The following is a 19,152-nucleotide window of genomic DNA, read 5'->3' as shown; positions in this document are numbered from 1 at the left end:
CAAACAGCAAAGCAGAAATCCATGTGATCCCCCCACATGCACTGGACCTCAAACACAAGTTTGGGTTTCTTGGATTTGACATGTTCGCCACCTGTTCGGCCTGAGCGACAGGTTTGGATTCCAGGAAGGGATCTACAGCAGACAATCTGACACAGGTTGTTGCAGACTTTCCATAGCTCACAGGCAGAGCTGGAGGCATTTATGTAAGATTACTAGAAAATGGAATTGGCTATGTGATTTAAATGTAACATTTGACATTCAGTGAGATAAAGAGTGATCTTCTACCACAAATTCACTTTCACATGCTACCCCTCAGTTCCCTTGATATCCAAGAACTTATTAATCTCTTGCATATACTTTTCCTTTGTGGTAAATAATTCCAAAGAGTCACAATACTTTGAGATGAAGAAATTTCTCCTAATCCCAACATTTACCCCAAGTAAGGGACACCAGCCACACTCTCTCCAATCAGGGTAATCATTCTTAGCTTCTTCCCAAACCAGTTGCTGGGTTTCCTGAAGTCCTGAGATATCAAGCCAGTTGTTGTTAATAATGCAAACAGACTAAATTGGAGACCACATATATTATTAAAATATTTTAATTATCAATGCAGTTTTGGGAACTGACTGATTACCCCTCATTGAGGTTAGGTTTATACACAAAATGTAACATCTCATCTAACCTCAGCTCATCAGCTTATCATTTTATGACTCTGAAGCCCAAAATCATTCTGCAACAGAAGGAAAGAATGTTTTCACCTGACTTGCCAGGAAGCAGACATGTAACTGAGTTGTGACAGTTTCCAACTATCAGAATAATTTTGTTACTGGAAGATCAGAGGAAGAGAGGCATTTATTCACAGATCCAAGGCTGATTCTGGTGCTTTTCTGGAGAATAAAGGAAGCTATTGTGCTGCTAAGTACAATATTCCAACAATATTTTGTATAATTGAAAATTTTAAAGGCACCGGACTCTTGAGCTGACATTTCCATCAGCTCTAAAACAAATTCTAATGGCAATTTATTGTTTTGTATCAGCCACTACTGCATTACCTGCAAAGTAACAGCAAGTTGTGGTGTGCACAAAAAGCTAGCAAGGAACAACTTCTTCCTCTGTGCGTTACACTCCTGCAGTTTATCCCGAAACGCCCCTCAGCAGAACCTAAACATACCTAAGTGTCAGCCACTACAAAAGAATTGGCTTATTCAACCTAAGTAATTAAATATCAGAGAGATCACATATTCATAGCTTTGGATACAACCTGATTCTACAGTGATTTAATAATTCTCCCTGTCAGTGGCTGAATATTTAGTACAACACTGAGACAAACTATTTGATTCAATCCCTGCGTGGTGTTCTGTTAGCTTAAGATCACAGCAGTAGCCTCACACGTCACCCCCAATAGGCCAGTGGTGAGTGAGGCTTTACAACTGCTGCATACCCAGCAGCAGCAGGTATGACCCACTGTCTGATGCAGCACAGAGAAAACTGCTCTGCCAGAGCTCTAGCTCGTCCCAACTACCCACAAACCCACCTGAATTTATACATTTGTAGGGATGGGTCAAATATGCTCTCTATAGCTGGGGCTTCCAACTCAAATGAAAATACCACAAGGCTTCTGATGACAACAAAGTTATAAGACCATAAGCTACAGGAGCAAAATTAGGCCATTTGGCCCATCAAGTCTGCTCCGCCATTTCATCATGGCTGACCCATGTCCCTCTCAGCTCCAATCTCCTGCCTTCTCTCCATTATCCTTTCATGCCCTGAAGACAAATTATATGTCACCTTGCTCTGAAAGGAGGTCTTTTGTTGTCATGTTAACAAACGAGAAAGGAAGCTATTATGACGATAATTGTTGGCTATGCAGAAGTTCAATCAACCAGCCAATAATCTGACCCAAGTTCTGAATTCATACACAGGTTCAAAAACATTCATGAACTGCAATAAATTAAAACAAAGGACAATACAAAATGTATAAATATAAAGTTCATTGAGTATAGGGTTTAGAAAAATAAGTTCAAATCATTTCAGGATATAAACAAAGGTCATATAACAGTATAGACAAACCAGATTATATGTCAAAACTATCATTTAAAATATCTTTGGTATAATAAGGGTGAACACAAAACACGAATACATGCTCAATGTACCATCACCAAGAAGTTAGTGCAGTATAGATGTTTTAGCTATCCATATACCTCACACTGGTTTGATTACGTCTATGTTTATACAACTTAAAAAGTTTATAAAGTTTCATGCCAAATCTACCATACAGTAAAACAGACTTGAAATCAAAGTATATAACTTGCAATGGCTAATTAAACCTTCCCTTTAAATTAGTACCCCTCAAGAGTAAGCTACAAAACATTAACTAACAAATTCCTAGATATCGAAAAGACATTACTTTTCTTCATGTGCAGTCAGATAAGGAGGTGACACAGTGATACACATCACTTCACACCCCAATAATTATTTTAAGGATCATGAAAATGTTTTTTGCAAGAACCGTTTAGAATAAGAGTTAAAAAAATATAAAGTATAAATAATGCACTGTCTCATACCTTACATGTTCAAAGGTCAGCAGTTCAAAAGATGATTTGAAAAGAGGTGACTAAGATTTAAGGTAAATCAGACCAAATTATTTTACTAGCTGTTATGTTGATGCTGGAGTACACAAACCCAATATTTACTATAGAAGAAGAACTGTGGAGTGTCTTTTTTTCCAAGACTCCTCCTTAAACTATCTGCAAAACAGTTCTTTTTTGGAAAGGATTTTTAAAAAATAATTGATGCTTTGATAGAGGTTTTAAATTTTAAAACAAATCTTAAGGTGAGCATCATTAAAATCTTTGTTCAAACCTCCTGCTGACATTGTCATTTGCTCTGGGAAACTTTATGCTCATATAAAAATATGCTTATCCAAATAATATGAAGATTGTCTCAACATACAGGCAGGTTTCACATATCAAAAAAAGTCATACTTGGCTACAATTCAATTCTGCTTGGAGAACAATCGTTTTTTCCCCCTCTTTTTTCAATGAGTTAGACAGGTTTTCAGATGCCTAACATTCTTGAAATAAATTTAAAACCGAAGAGGCACTGAATGCAAGAAGGCATATTAAGATATTGAACATACTTGCATAAATTTAAAATGCATATATAAAGAGTTACAGAATTTCCATTTCACAAACAGAAAATATGTGTTTACACTTTTTAAAAACGTCATAAGGCACACAGGTTCGGGGAGAGGTTCAAGTAATTGAAAAACATGAGTGTCTGTACCAACAATCCGATTTCTTAGATTTTAAAAACAGCAACAAGTTTTGGCAAGTTAAATTTGCAAGAAACAGGTATGCATACTAAAAGGTATGATTATAATTGAACTTAGTACCATGGCTGTTGAATTTTTGAAATGGGATTAGATTGCCTGGTAGAAATTGATAATAAATTAAAGTGTTTCTCTGAATGATAGTTAGGTTGCAAAGTAACAGCATTTCAAACAGTTGAAAAGGACTTCATTAAACGTGCTGACCAAAGCTGAAGGTGTTCACCTCAAGATTATTGTTACTGTATATACCTACAGTATTATTTTGCTGATATAGAAATGTTATATTTACATTTTGTTGGCTGTTAACATAACTGGCAGAAGCTTCTTAGAAGACAAAAGTGTTACGAATCAACAAAGAGTGATATCTTGACCTATCTTGGTGGTTCTGTGACTATCTTAACTTCAGACAGGAAAACTGCAATGCTGTAGCACTTAATGATTGGGGAAGATCATATAAACCATGAAAACATAACCACATTGTGTGCATAATCTGAAATCTTGATTAATGACAATCTAACAGTTTAAGCTCCTTGTATAATCAAAGACAAATGTTTGAAATTTTTAAAAATTGGCTTAAAATGCAACGGAATCCAATATAGAGTTAGTGGCCATTTTATAAGGTACACCTATTAGTTAATGCAAGTATCTATTCAGCCAACCGTGTGGCCGCAACTCAATGCAGAAATGAAATGTTCAAGAGGTTCAGTGTTGTTTAGACCAAACATCAGAATGAGGAAGAGGTGTGATCTAAGTAACTTTAACTGTGGTTAATGCCTGATGGGGTGGTTTGAGTACCTCCAAAACTTCTGCTCTCCTGGGATTTTCACATCTGACAGTTTCTAGTTTATAGTTCTATGGGCGAAAATGCCTCATTAATTGAGGGAAGTAAGAGGGGAATGGTCAGGCTGGTTCAAACTGACAGGAAGGTGTCAGTAACTCAGATAACCACACGTCACAGCAGTGGTGTGTAGAACACTTTAGTGTACCTAACAGGTGTGGCTAATAAATCAGCCACTGATTATATGCTGGTAGCGAGCAGGAATTGACTGAAATTAAGTGGGAATTTTGGTGTCAGTTATGCATTACATCAATGAAACAGAAAAGTACTGTATTTCAGCAAAAGGGAGATAAAGGGGTACTTTGTAAAGCACAAAGATATTAAAGTCTTTTTACTTTTAATTTTGATATTGATTAATAGTATGACAGCTTTGAGTAATCCCAGTGACTATGTGAAAAGGGGCTCAAATCAATGTACAGAAACACCACAAAACATGATATCCCTAGCCAAGATTCAAGTAGTTAATTGAACTAGTCACATGCACATAAAAGTTAATAAAAAATAAAGTTTCCTTGTAGTGCTTTTTTCATGGATTGTACCAATTTGAGATGTTCACCTTTACACCACATCCCATCTGCATTAGTATTTTGTGCAGGTTGGTGAACAGGAAAGGCAAACTTCCTGTCAATTTTCACAGTTTTTATTAGACTCCAGGATATTTAAAGATAAGTTTTTATACTGTTATGGTAGTTCTAGTTATAGTTCTAGTTTTGATATTGATTGTCAGTTAATAGTCATACTAAAAAATGTCAAAAATGTTTCCTATATGATTTTGGTACCGTCTTAAAAGAAGCTGTTTGAAAATATGCAGAGAATAAATTACATTTGAAGAGTATTTCTTTAAACATTTCTCTGAGGAGGGGCAAACTGCTGTTTTTCATTATATATGTGTCAGTTTGTGGACAGTGCATTGGAAATGCTGAAAATAGTGTTAACATTTGCTGATGGCAGGCTGATATCAAACCATGCATATAAAACAACTGATAGATTCAATAATAATAATAATAATAATAATAATAGACATGTGCTTTGAAAACAATAACCAAACTATATTCTTAAGTTCAACTGACTAGATGAGTTTTTTTGCCATCTTTATACTTTGGAAAAATAAATACCAGCTTAAAACTAAGAATTCTCAAGACTCCAGTAAAAATGTGTAACAGACAATCTTCAGTTATCTCAATCAATCTGTGAATTTTTTAAAAATTATGAAGCAGATAAAGTTTGCTACCAAAACCACTTCTGTATTAGGATGCCTTAAAATGCAAGGACGGAAACTACTGAAAAGTTTAATCTGCAAAAGTTAGCCGCATATGCGTAGAGTGTTATAAATCACCGATATCTTCATCCATGGGAACATTTTGAAGTTTTGCTAGTTCTTTTTCTTCCGTTTCTAATTCTTTGCAGACATTATTAACCACATCATTTATAACATATTTGGATTTAGAGTCCATCACTGTCAGATGGTTACTAGGTTTGTTCTCCAAGACGACCAAGTAGTTTTCTTTTACAGGGGGGTGAAGTACTGACACGTGCCCACTACTGAATACATGTGCCTCCTCAGAGATGGGATTTCTGGGTTTATCTCGCATGTCAGAAGCTCCAGTATTAGATTCTGTTACAGTCTCTTGGCCGGAGTGTGAGAGCAGATTGCAGTTCTGGAGTGTAGCATACTCATTGTTGGCCATTGACACAGGAACTGCATTTGTTTCAGTAGATGGCAAATGCTGGTCACAATTTAGAGATGCAGTTGTCGACAGTGGAAGACTCACCGTGAGGCTGAAGCTTAAGGTATTTGATGTATTCAGTAGATTTGAGGAAGTCAAAGGCAGGCTGTGAGAAAGGCCTGTGTTTACCAGAGGCGACGATTGAGTTTGTAGTGCTGTAACAGCTTGATTCCCAGTAGAGGTATTAACATTCAATTGATTATTTCCACTCACAGACATCAATTGTGAAAAGATTAGGCCCCCATCCACTGTTTCTTGCTTGACTGGAGGTACAGCCTGTCCTGAATTAGGTAATGCACACATCACTGCATTTGGAGGGAGTGTGGCAGCCAAGAAAACCTTACCTTGCTGTAGACTGGCTGCAGTACCGCTTAGGAATGTTCCTCCCTCAGATGTATTTGTTATCAAAATGTTTCCTGTAAAACAGGATAAAGTGTAAATCATATTGAAGTGTACATGTAATAACAACCCACTGTAAAAACATATACACGAGGCACCCTATTTAAACTGTAAACATTGTACTGATTTATGAGAATGTACAATGTTGCTGCCATAGTTATTTCTATATTGTTAGTTTTTTCTCCTTAAATTGGACGCGGGAATAAAATGCTCATTTATACAAAATAACAGTAAGATGATTCAAACCATCTCCAGAAGCAAATTTAAGAAGTCTGGGTTACGATCAACTGAATGCAATTGCGTTGTTAAAAGCAGACACTTAACAGTTTGAAATCTATTGTTTATTTCACTCCACATTAAAAAGACATACTGCGATACACAGTAATTGTTAATTATGTTTTCCAACATTAGCACTGCCGTTACTTCTGCAGGACATAGCGAACTCGAAAACTACTGAAAACCCCAAGCCGGAAGAAAAACAAATAAACACAGTTTGAGGCTGTGTATTTAGTGGCCGTCCTGTAGATGCTTCCTCCAATAAAATACCATAGTCGCATCCCTTCTACCCCTCTCAATCATACTTGACAATTTTGTTTCTGCCAGGTTAAATCCCTGCTGTCAGAATTTTAGCACACACAAAGGCTGTATTATAACGGGAAAATCCACTTTCATCAAATGCTACTGTCATCGACGGCGTGTATTGCGCAGATAACACAAACATTTTTGTGAAAATGCTGCAAGTTAGTGTAGTGAACCTGGTCAGGTGTCAAATTATTGGTGGACGAGCAATTTGGAGACAGGACCACAACTCCCTGAACTTCAGCATAGCTTTGGACAGAGATAGGAGCAATAGGAGCAGGCGCTATGAGAAAGTATTTGATTAGGGGAGGGCACAACACCATGGGCCTAGGAGCCTGTACTGTGCTGTTATATGTTCTACAAAACAAAAAAATTGAAATGTAACTTGCTTTAGAAGCAATATAATACTGAAAATGAATGCAATTAAATAATCAAATAAAGTGCCATGATACTGTAACACTTTACAGTGCCTGCAATCAGAAGACTGGTGGTTCATTCCCGCTGCTGCTGATAAGGAATTTGTACATTCTCCCCATGACTGCATTGTCTCCTTTGGGTGCTCCAATTTCCTCCCGCGCTCCAAAGAAGCACGGATTAGTTAAAGAGTTAATAAGTTGGCACAAGAAGCATGGCGACTCTTGCGAGCTGCCCCCAGGGCATTCCAGACGATCCATGGTGTGACAGGTTAATGAATGGCGGCACAGTGGTAGAGCTGCTGCCCTTGCAGAGCCAGAGACCCTGGTTCAATCCTGACCAGCTGTGTCAAGTTTGCACGTGCTCCTTGGACGTTGCCTCCCACTGCTCGTGTTTCATATTAGTTGACCATTGTATATTACCCCCAACGTACAGGGCGAGAGAAGGAATCTGGGAAAGTTGATGGGGATTTGGGAAGAATAAAGTAAAAGGCTTAATGTAACTTTGTGTAACTTAGCTTGATGGCTGGTGCTGAGACAATGTAGCCAAAAGGAAAATTTCTACATTGTATCTCCATGAAAACTCTTAGTGTGTGGCACAGTAGTGCAGCGATTAGCACATCATTTTACAGCGGCAGCTACCAGGGTTCAATTCCCACCACTGTCTGTAAGGAGTTTGTACCTTTTCCCCATGACCATGTGTGGGTGATCCAGTTTCCTCCTACAGTTTACGCGGTTAATGGATCACATGGTTGTAATTATGTGGCTTGGAAGGGCTGTTTACTGTGCTGGAGCTCTAAATTAAAATTGAATTAAAGTGCAACAGAATTAAAAACTAAAATGATGGGATGAAATACAGTGTCTGTCTTTCAAGATCCCTCAAAACTTTTTAAGAGTCATCATGGTCCCTCAGTCAGGATATTGAGAATACAAATTATGGAGCAATTCTAAAAGACAATAATGAGGCTTCGCTTGGAATATAGTACAGTTTTGGTCACCCTGCCATACAAAAGATGTTATTAAACAGGAAAGAGTGCAGAAAAGATTTAGGAAGATGTTGCTAGGGATTGAGTTTAGGGAGAGGTTGGATATAAGGTTTTTTTCCTTGGAGTGTAGGAAACTGAGAGGTACCAGGAACGATAGATCTTAAGAGATCCTGCACCACCTGAGAACTATTGCTAACTTATTAATCTAAACTTCCCAGCAGGCATTCACAGTACAACTGAAAGCAAATTACTCAGCAAAAGGAAGATTGCACAGAGAACAAAACTATCTCTTCTTAGAGATACAGCACAGTAACAGGACCTTCTGGCCCAACAAGCCTGCATCACCCAATTACACCCATGTGACAATTAACTTATTAACCCATGCGTCTTTGGAAGAGAGTCACAGAGAAGTATAGCACAGGAACAATCCCTTCGGCTCATCTCGTTCATGCTGAACTATTTAAACTGCCAACTACTATCAACCTGCACTGGGGCCATAGCCCTCTGTACCCCTACACTCCATGTACCTATCCAAACTTCTCTTAAATGTTGAAATCGAGCTTGCATGCACCACTTGTGCTGGCAGCTTGTTCCATACTCTCGTAACCCTCTAAGTGAAGATGTTTCCCCTTAAACTTTTCACCCTTCACCCTTAACCCATGACCTCTGGTTGGAGTCCCACCCAACCTCAGTGGAAAAAGCCTGCTTGCATTTACCCTATCCATACCCCACATAATTTTTATACTTCTGTCAAATCTCCTCTCAATCTTCTACGTTTAAAGGGATAAAGTCCTAATAACTCAGTTCCTCCAGACCTGGCAACATCCTTGTAAATTTTCTCTGTACTCTTTCAACCTTACTTACATCTTTCCTGTAGGTTAAGTAGCTAAGAATGCACACTATACTCCAAACTGGAACTCACCAAATGTCTTATACAATTTCAACATACTGTCTTCTGTACTCAATATTTTGATTTATGAAGGCCAATGTGCCAAAAGCTTTCTCTACGACCCTGTCTACCCATGACACCACTTTCAACAAATTATGGACCTGTATTCCCAGAATCCTTTCTTCAGTCACACTCCTGTGCCCTACTGTTCACTGTGTAAGATGCTGTTTATTCCTACCAAAGCGCAACACCCCGCACTAGTCTGCATTAAATACCATCTCCCATTTTTCCAGCAGGTCCAGATCCCACTGCAAGCCTCACTGTCCACTACACCCCCAGTCTTGGTGCCATCTGCAAATTTGCTGATTCAGTTAACCAGTGATCATCTAGATCCCAGCACCGATCCCTGCAGCACTCCACTAGTCATGGGCCTCCAGTCAGAGAGGCAACCATCTCCTACAGCTATCTGGCCCCTCCCACATTACCATTGTCTCATCCAATTTACTACCTGAATGTGGGAAAACATGCAAACTCCTTAAAGAGTGCGAATTATACCCGGGTCGCTAGTGCTATAAAGCATTACACTAACTGTTACACTACCATGCCGCCTGATGCTTCAGGTAATGCGGTGGTAAACCGTTCTGGGAAATGTACAGCCAAATTTCTGATTGACATAAAACAACCCAGAACAGCTTCACTTTGACCTAGAGTTGATAATTTGGCATTATCAAATTTCCTAGCTTATATACTCCCATTGCAATTTACTGACTATTGTCAAATGATACTATTTCTTTAGAGATACAGTGTGAAACAGGCCCTTCCGGCCTAACTACCTACAGTGCCCAGCAACCCACCTATTTAACCAACTAACCTAGTAACCGCCATGTCGTTGGACGGTGGGAAGAAACCTCTGTGGTTAAGGGAAGGATCTACAAACTCCTTACAGAGGATGCTGGAATTGAACTCTTAACTCCAACGCCCTGAGGTGTAATAGCATCGCATTAACTGCCATGTTACCATGGCGATGAAATGGAAAACCTTCCTGTAAATTTGTCCCATTGTAATTGCATTCTGTCACTAATGGTGGGGCTGTAGCATCTTAGTTTGTCACCTCACTCTTTACTACTAGTAACAGCAGTAAATCACAAAAATGTCACTCCACTTTTCAAGAAGCAGGTGGGTGTAGGCAAAAGACAGGAAATTACAGGCCAGTTGGCCTGACTTCAGTGGTTGGCAAGACACTAGATTCCATTGTTAAGAATTAGGTTTTGGGGTACTTGGGGAATCTATTATTAAGGATGAGGTTTTAGGGTACTCTGAGGTGCACGATAAAACAGGCCAAAGTCAGTGCATGATTCGCTTAAGGGGAACTCTTGCCTGTCAAATCTTATGGAATTCTTTGAGGAGATAACAGACAGGATTGACAAAGGAAAGTCAGTTAATATTGCTTATATGGACTTTCAAAAGGCCTTTGATAAGGCACCACACGTGAGACTGTTAAACAAGGTAAAAGCCCATGGTTTTGCAAGAAAGATACTAGCATGAACAGATTGGCTGACTGATAGAAGGCGAAGAATGGGAATAAAGGGGGCTTTCTGGTGACTAGTGGTGTTCTGGGAGGGTCAGTTATTTTTCATGTTATATGTTAATGATCTGATGGCAATAAGTACTCCATTTTGAGTACTGTTGGCGGGTGGGGGAACCTACCTGGGGGTAGCAACAGCGGTCGTGCCTCTGGCATTGAGTCTGGCCCTGTAGCTCAGAAGGGTAGGGAACAGATGAGGATGGTAGCAGTAATTGGGGACACACAGGCGATTCTGTGGATGTGAAAAGGAAAAACAGGTGGTAGTTTTCCCCACCAGGTGTCAGGGTCCATTATGTTTCTGAACGTGTCCACAATATCCTGAAAAGGGAGGGGAGCAGCCAGAAGTCATGGTACATTTTGGTACCAATGACATAGGTAGAAAAAGGAAGGAGGTCGTGAAAAAAAGGATACAAGGAGTTAGGAAGGAAGCTGAGAAGCAGGAGCTCAAGGGTAGTAATCTTGGGATTAACCGTTTGTGCTACGCGTCAGTGAAGTTAAGAATAAGGTGGTAGAAAAATGTGTGGCTGAAGAATTGGAGATAATTGGAACCTCCTCCGGGGCAGGCGTGACTGGGGTTGCACTTGATTCCGAGGGGGACCAATATTCTTGCAGGTATGTTTACTAGAGCTGTTGGGAGTGATTTAAACTAGTATGGCAGGGGGATGGGAACCGGTATGATAGAGCTGAGGAGGAGCCAGCGGGTTTACAAGTAGATGATGGGTGTAACATGAATGTAAGGAAGGACAAGCCAATGAGTGGCTACAAATGCAGACACAGCAAAGAGTTAAGTTGTACCACAGAGGCAAAATCCATAAGGGCAAAGAGTGCAGGACTGAAGGTGCTGTATTTAAATGTGCGTAGCATTCGGAATAAGATGTAGAGATTGGTCAGTAAGACGTTGTGAGCATCACTGAGTTGGACAAATTCAGCTGTATTTAAACACGCATAGTATTTAGCATAAGGTGGATGAACTCTTGGCGCAATTAGAGATTGGTTGGTATGATGTTGTGGGCATCACTGAGTCGTGGCTGAAAGGCAGCCATAGTTGGGAGCTTAACATCAAAGGACATACTTTGTATCGAAAGGACGGCAGGAAGGCATAGCTGGTGATGTGGCACTATAGGTAAGAGATGGAATTACATCTTTAGAAAGAGGTGACATTGGGTCAGAGAATGTTGAGCCTTTGTGGGTGGAATTAAGGAACTGCAAGGGTAAAAAAAACATTATGGGAATCATATCTAGATCTCCAAATAGTAGCCAGGATGTGGGGTTGAGTTTGCAAAGTAAGCTGGAAAAGACATATAATAAGAGTAATGTCACAATTGTAATGGGGGGACTTCAATATACAAGGGGATTGGAAAAGTCAGGCTGGTGTCAGATAATTAGAGAGGGAATTTGTTGAATGCCTACGAGATGAATTTTTAGAGCAGCTTGTGCTTGAGCCTACTTGGGGAAGGACTATCTTAGCTTGGGTGTTGTGTAATAACCCAGATCTTATTAGGGAGCTTAACGTAAAGGAACCCTTAGGAGGCAGTGATCGTAATATGATTGAATTCACACTGAAATTTGAGAGGGAGAAGCACAAGTCCGAAGTATCAGTGTCGCAATGGAATAAAGGGAATTACAGAGGCATGAGAATGAAGCTTGCCCAAGTGGATTGTAAGAGGATACTGGTGGGGATGACGACAGAGCAGGGATGACTGAAGTTGCTGGGAATAGTTCACAAGGTGCAGGATAGATATGACCCATAGAAGGAATGGTTCTCATATGGCGGGGGTAGGCAAATGGCTGACAAGGGAAGTTAAGGACTGCATGAAAGCCAAGGAAAGGGCATATAAGGTAGCTAAAGTGAGTGGGAAGTCAGATAACTGGGAAGCTATTAAAATCCAACAAGAGGCAACTAGAAAGCTATAAGAAAGGAAAAGATGAAATAGGAGGGCAAACTAGTCAATAACAGAAAGCGGGATCTAGAAGTTTTTACAGTTATATAAAGAGTAAAAGGGAGCTGACAGTTGATATTGGACCACTGGAAAATGATGCTGGTGAGGTTGTAATGGGGGACAAAGAAATAGCAATTGAACTTAATGGGTACTTTGCATCAATCTTCACTATGGAAGACACCAGCAGTGTGCCAGAGCTCTGTGAGTGTCAGGGAGCAGGAGTGAGTTCCATTGCTATTACAAAGAAAAAAGTGCAAGGCAACTTAAAGGTTTTAAGGTGGATAAGTCACCTGAACAAGACAGACTATATCCCAGTGTCCTGAGAGAGGTTTCTGAAGAGATAATGGATGCATTGGTTATGATCTTTCAAGAATTACTTGATTCTGGCATGGTCCTGGAAGACTGAAAGATTGCAAAAAGGAATCTTCTAGAAAGGAAATGATAGGCCAGTTAGCCTAACTTCAGTGGTTGGGAGAGTGTTGAAGTCAATTATTAAGGATGAGGTTTTGGGGTGCTTGGAGACTAATGATAAAATAAGTCAAATTCAGCATGGCTTCTGAAAAGGGAAATCTTGCCTGACAAATCTGTTAGAGTTCTCCGACAAAGTAACAAACACAGTGGACAAAGGAGAGGCAGTGGATGTCATTTACCTGGATTTTCAGAAGTCATTTGATACAGTGCCACACATGAGGCTGATTAACAAGATAAAATCCTATTACGTTACAGGAAAGATACCGGCATGATAGAGCACTGGTCCCCAACCTCCGGGCCGCAGAGCATGCAGGGGTGCAGCGGTAGCCAGAACACACCCAGCACATCTTTAGGAAAAAAGACAAAATAAACAAGCTAATTAATTAGGTGCCGCCTGGCACGTAAGTGCTGGCCCAGCGCCTCTGATCTGGGCCGACATTTACATGCCAGGCGGCACCTAATTAATTAGCTTGTTTATTTCGTCTTTTTTCCTTAAGATGTGCTGGATGCGTTCCGGCTACCGCTGCATCTCTGTATGCTCCGTGGCCCGGAGGTTGGGAACCAATGTGATAGAGGAATGGCTGACAGGCATAAGGCAGCAAGTGGGAATAAAGTGGGGCCTTTTCTGGTTGGCTGCCAGTGACTAATGGAATTGATGGCTTTGTGGCAATGTTTGCGGATGATACAAAGATAGGTGGAGGGGTAGGTAGTGCTGAGGAAGCAATGCGATTGCAACAGGACTTACACAAATTGGAAGAAAGGGCAAAAAAGTGGCAGATGGAATACAGTGCTGGAAAAATGTACGTTAATGCATTTTAGTGAAAGGAACAATAGTGTGGACTATTATCTAAATAGGGAGAAGGTTCAAACATCAGAGGTGCAGGGGTCTTAGGGAGTCCTCTTGCAAGACTACCAGAATGTTAATTCACAGGTTGAGTTTGTGATAAAGAAGGCAAGTACAATTTATTTTAAGGGGAATAGAATATAAGTGCAAGGAGATAATGCTGAGCCTTTATAAGACACTAGTCAGGCTGCACATGAAGTATTGTCAATAATTTTGGTCCCCATATTTCAAAAGGGATGTGTTGTCATTGGTGTTGTCGGAGGAGATTCTCGAGGATGATTCCAGGAATGAAGGGGTTAACACATGAGGAACATTTGGCAGCTTTGGGCCTGTACTCACTGGAACTTAGAAGAATGCTTGGGGATCTCATTGAAACCTGCTAAATACTGAAAGGACGGACTGGATAGGGTGGATGTGTAGAGGATGTTTCCTATGGTGGGGTTATCCAGACTAGAGAACACAGCCTCAAACTGAGGGCTGACTTTTTAGAACAGAGGTAAGGAGAAATTATTTTAACCAGAGTAGTGAATCTGTGGAATGCTCTGCCACAGACTGCGGTGGAGGCCAAGTCCGCGGGTATATCTAAGGCGGAAGTTGATCGTTTCCAGATTGGTCAGGGCATCAAAGGATATGGCGAGAAGGCAGGTGAATGAGGTTGAGTGGGATCCGGGTTCAGCCATGATGGAATGGCGAAGCAGACTCAATGGGCTGAATGGCCTAGTTCTGCTCCTAGGTCTTATGGTTTTATGACAGAATTGATGCCTTTGTGGCTAGGTTTGTGGATGATACAAGGAAAGATGGAGGGGTGGGCAGTGTTGAGAAAGCAGGAGGCCTGCAGCAGGACTTGAAACAGATTAGGAGATGGGTAAAGAAGTGGTAGCTGCACTGCAGTCTGAGGAAGTGTATGGTCATGCACTCTGGTAGAAGGAATAACGTGGTAATTATTTTCTAAGTGTGGTTACAACTCAGAAATCAGAGGTGCAAAGAGGCTGAGTCCTAGTGCAGAACTTGCTAAAGATTAACTTACATGTTGAGTCTGTAGTAAGGAATGCAAATGCACTGTTAACATTCACTTCAAGAGGACTAGAATATAAAAGCAAAGATGTAATGCTGAGGCTTTATAAGGCATTGATCAGACCACATTTAAAATATTATAGCAGCTTTGGGCCCCATATCTGGGAATGGATGTGCTGGCATTGGAACAGGTTCAGATGATTTACTGGAATGATCCCTGGATGACATATGAGGAGCGTTTTATGCTTCTGCACTTCAATGGGGGGGGGGGGGGGTCTCATTGAAACCTATCAAATATTGAAAGGCCTAGACAGTGTGGACATAGAGATGATGGGAGAGGGCGCGGCCTCAGATTAGAAGGATGTCCCTTTATAAAAGAAATAAGGAAGGTCTTTTTCAGCAGAGGTTTGTTGAATCTGTGGAATTCATTGCCACAGATGGCTGTGGAGGCCAGGTCTTTGGGTGTCTTTTAACAGAGGTTGATAGGTTTTAAGGGCATCAAAGGAGAATGGGGTTTAGAGGGAAAATAAATTTGCCATGACTGAATTGCTGAGCAGAGTCAATAGACAATAGGTGCAGGAGTAGGACATTCGGCCCTTCGAGCCAGTACCACCATTCAATGTGATCATGGCTGATCATCCACAATCAATACCCAGTTCCTGCCTTCTCCCCATATCCCTTGACTCCACTATCTTTAAGAGCTCTATCTCTTTCTTGAAAGCATCCAGAGAATTGGCCTCCACTGCCTTCTGAGGCAGAGCATTTCATAGATCCACAACTCTCTGGGTGAAAAAGTTTTTCCTCAACTCCGTTCTAAATGGCCTACCCCTTATTCTTAAACTGTGGCCTCTGGTTCTGGACTCCCCCCAACATCGAGAACATGTTTCCTGCCTCTAGTGTGTCCAATCCCTTAATAATCTTATATGTTTCAATCAGATCCCCTCTCATCCTTCTGAATTCCAGTGCATACAAGCCCAGTCACTCCAATCTTTCAACATATGACAGCCCCGCCATCCTGGGAATTAACCTCATGAACCTATGCTGCACTCCCTCAATAACAAGAATGTCCTTCCTCAAATTTGGAGAACAAAACTGAACACAATACTCCAGGTGTGGTCTCACCAGGGCCCTCTACAACTGCAGAAGGAGCTCTTTGCTCCTATACTCAACTCCTCTTGTTATAAAGGCCAACATGCCATTAGCTTCCTTCACTGCCTGCTGTACCTGCATGCTTACTTTCAGTGACTGATGAACAAGGACACCCAGATCTTGTTGTACTTCCCCTTTTCCTAACTTGACACCATTCAGATAGTAACCTGCCTTCCTGTTCTTGCCACCAAAGTGGATAACCTCACATTTATACACCTTAAACTGCATCTGCCATGCATCTGCCCACTCACCCAACCTGTCCAAGTCACCCTGCATTCTCCTAACATCCTCCTCATATTTTACACTGCCACCCAGCTTTGGGTTGAATGGCCTACTTCTTCTTTGTCTTATGGTCTTATCAAACTTTTTAGCTAGTACTACAGGGAAACGCCCTTGCTTGCTTGCCCCCCCCCCATCCATCTCTCCATTTTCTAAACTATTTTCAGTACTGTAGTTAACTTGACATAAAAATAATTGGAAGTAGAAAGGTATTAACAAATAAAAGGACTGAATGCATAGTTTTAGAAACGGTGACTGAATTTTTTGTGTAGGCTTTTCATTCTCCCTCTATTCCCACTTCATTTCATTTGTTTTTGACTATCCACGTGAAAAGAAATAGGATACTGACTGTCAAGATTTATATAAAAACAAAATTTAAGAACTAAATCAGTAAAATGAATGTACATTTTTACACAGTGGTAAAAGATAGTCCTGTACCTTCCTCACCAACTCAATAACTCTGGTGAATTCTGACCTCCTACATTTTCTATCTTGAGTTTACACATTGTTCCTGACTAAATGTTTCCCAGTTTTCTCCTAAATATATACTGCTTGTTAGTTTAATTAATTTTTCTGAGTTATACCTAGTGAAGGTGACTGGTGGAAGAACCATGTAGCTTTCACGGGTATGCATGACGGAATGGGTCACAGGGAAATTAGTGTGCGATGGGAATGACTGGTAAAAGAGATCCCCAGATCCTGAGATTCAGACCCTCAGCTCAGCCGAGATAATGGACTGAGATTGTGAACTATTTTCTTCACACAGCATCCAAAGGGCAGGATGGAACTGATTCAGAAGTAATGGAGATTGGCTTGGGACCTAAAGGTAAGTGTTTCTGTCTCATTCACAAATCTCAGTTTCTAGCAAACTTCTACAGAGGTACTGTGGAGAACACTTGAACTGGTTGCATGACCATCTGGCACAGAGGATGCAAGGATTGGAAAAAGCTATAAGAGGGTTGCAAACTCAGCAACTCCATCAACGAGGACATCCTCAAAAACGCGCCTTCCACCATTAAGGACCCCCCATCACCTGGAACATGCCCGCTTCTCATTCCTACCATCAAGGAGGTGGTACAGGAGCATGAAGACATGCACTCAACATTTTGGGAACAGCTTCTTCCCCTCTACCGTCAGATGGACAATGAATCGATCTGATGTATGATAAATCCATATACACTACCTTACCATTTTTTCCTCTCCTTTTGCACTTGGGTGAAACTGTAGGTAATCCATAAATAGATACTGAGCAAGTGGATTAACAATACAAGTACCAGAAAAATTAATACAGCTGGTGGTGGGGCGGATTGTACGTAGAGCTTCAGAGAAAGAACACAAGAGCTAGCATGGTAGAAGGAAAGTAACTGTAGTCTAATTGCTAGGAGAGTTCAAAAGCAGCAACAATGACACTGGGGGAGGTTTTCATGGAATTGCTAAGAAGTCAAGACTGGAATCAGAACAAATTTCAGATTGAAGCAGATGGTCATGTCAAAGGCTTGAGGTAAATCCAAAAATGCGAAGTAATACAAACAAAATGTTGGAGGAATTCAGCAGGCCAGGCAAAATCTATGCAGAAGAAGCAGTTGACATTTCATTGAAATAAATGTCAACTGTTTATTCCTCTCCACAGATCCTGGTTCACTGTTGAGTTCCTCCATCATTGTGTGTGTGTTACTCTGGATTTTCAGCAACTGCAGAATCTCAAGAAATGCGAATAAGAATAGTTCAGCCACAGAGATTGTACTTTGTGATTAAATTTACATTTGTTTCAGAGTCTAACTAAACCAAAATAAAGTAACCGAATGATAGTGCTGGGGGAAACACTAGTACAGATTTGTGAGATGAGAATTTTAGCAACTAATGGAACTGACAAACAGGACATATTGCACTCCACCTGCCACCAACATTACCACATCACTCAACCTCCAAGGATGGAGGAGTCACAAACAAGAGGAAATCTGCAGATGCTGGAAATCCAAGCAACACACGCAAAATGCTGGAGGAACTCAGCAGGCCAGGAAGCATCTATGAAAAAGAGTGCAGTCAATGTTTTGAGCCGAGACCCTTTGACAGGACTGGAGAAGAAAAGATGAGGGGTAGATTTAAAAGATGGGGAGGGGAGAGAGAAACAAAAGGCGATAGGCAAAACAGGGAGGGGGAGGAGTCAGTTATTTTCTTTGAGGATAATGACGCTGGTAGATTTGGAAAAGGAGATCACCCAGAGAACCATTCAAAATATTGGCAGGCCTAGGGGTCAGGAAGAGAAATTGAATAATGAACAGTTCAGAGATATATAATTGGAATAGACACAGATGCGCCACAGGTTTGGAATGGACACAGGCTCATAGCAGATGAACGGAGATGGAGAAGAAATTGGTTTGGTGGTGATGCAGAAACAAGGTTGAACTGGGCAATACCAACTGAATGAATAGTCTTCATCATATAATGACTTCCGTACATGTCTGAGTGTGGGGTGGTGGGAGGGTGGGGTTAGAGGAAGAGGGATGCAAGGGTGTAGATAGTACTGAATAGTCCTGGTCTGATGAGCAAGGCAAGTCAAACCATGTCTGTGATAAATTAATCTAAACATATTTCTAAACGTGTTTATTTTTCAGAAGTAGGACATTGGGAATAATGTCAATGAAGAAATGTTTGATAGCAAATGCGACTGAATGCATGTTTGATAGAGACAAGTTATTCTTTAGAGG

At 40.7% G+C, this 19,152-nt stretch overlaps 1 protein-coding gene across 1 annotated transcript in view; it reads right to left on the bottom strand.

The window, feature by feature from the left end:
* Window positions 1-582: 582 nt before the first annotated feature.
* Window positions 583-19,152, bottom strand: part of six4a (SIX homeobox 4a) — a 29,086-nt gene continuing 10,516 nt past the window's right edge. Inside the window, exon 4 of the mRNA XM_073039539.1 lies at window positions 583-6,312. Coding sequence (XP_072895640.1) covers window positions 5,495-6,312 — 818 coding nt within the window. The 3' untranslated portion in view covers window positions 583-5,494. The remainder of the gene's footprint in view (window positions 6,313-19,152) is intronic.

Source organism: Hemitrygon akajei, chromosome 3 (genome assembly GCF_048418815.1).
Source record: "Hemitrygon akajei chromosome 3, sHemAka1.3, whole genome shotgun sequence".
Lineage (NCBI taxonomy): Eukaryota > Metazoa > Chordata > Chondrichthyes > Myliobatiformes > Dasyatidae > Hemitrygon > Hemitrygon akajei.
The sequence above is the reverse complement of the archived record's forward strand: the minus strand, read 5'-3'. Positions and strand labels throughout refer to the sequence as shown.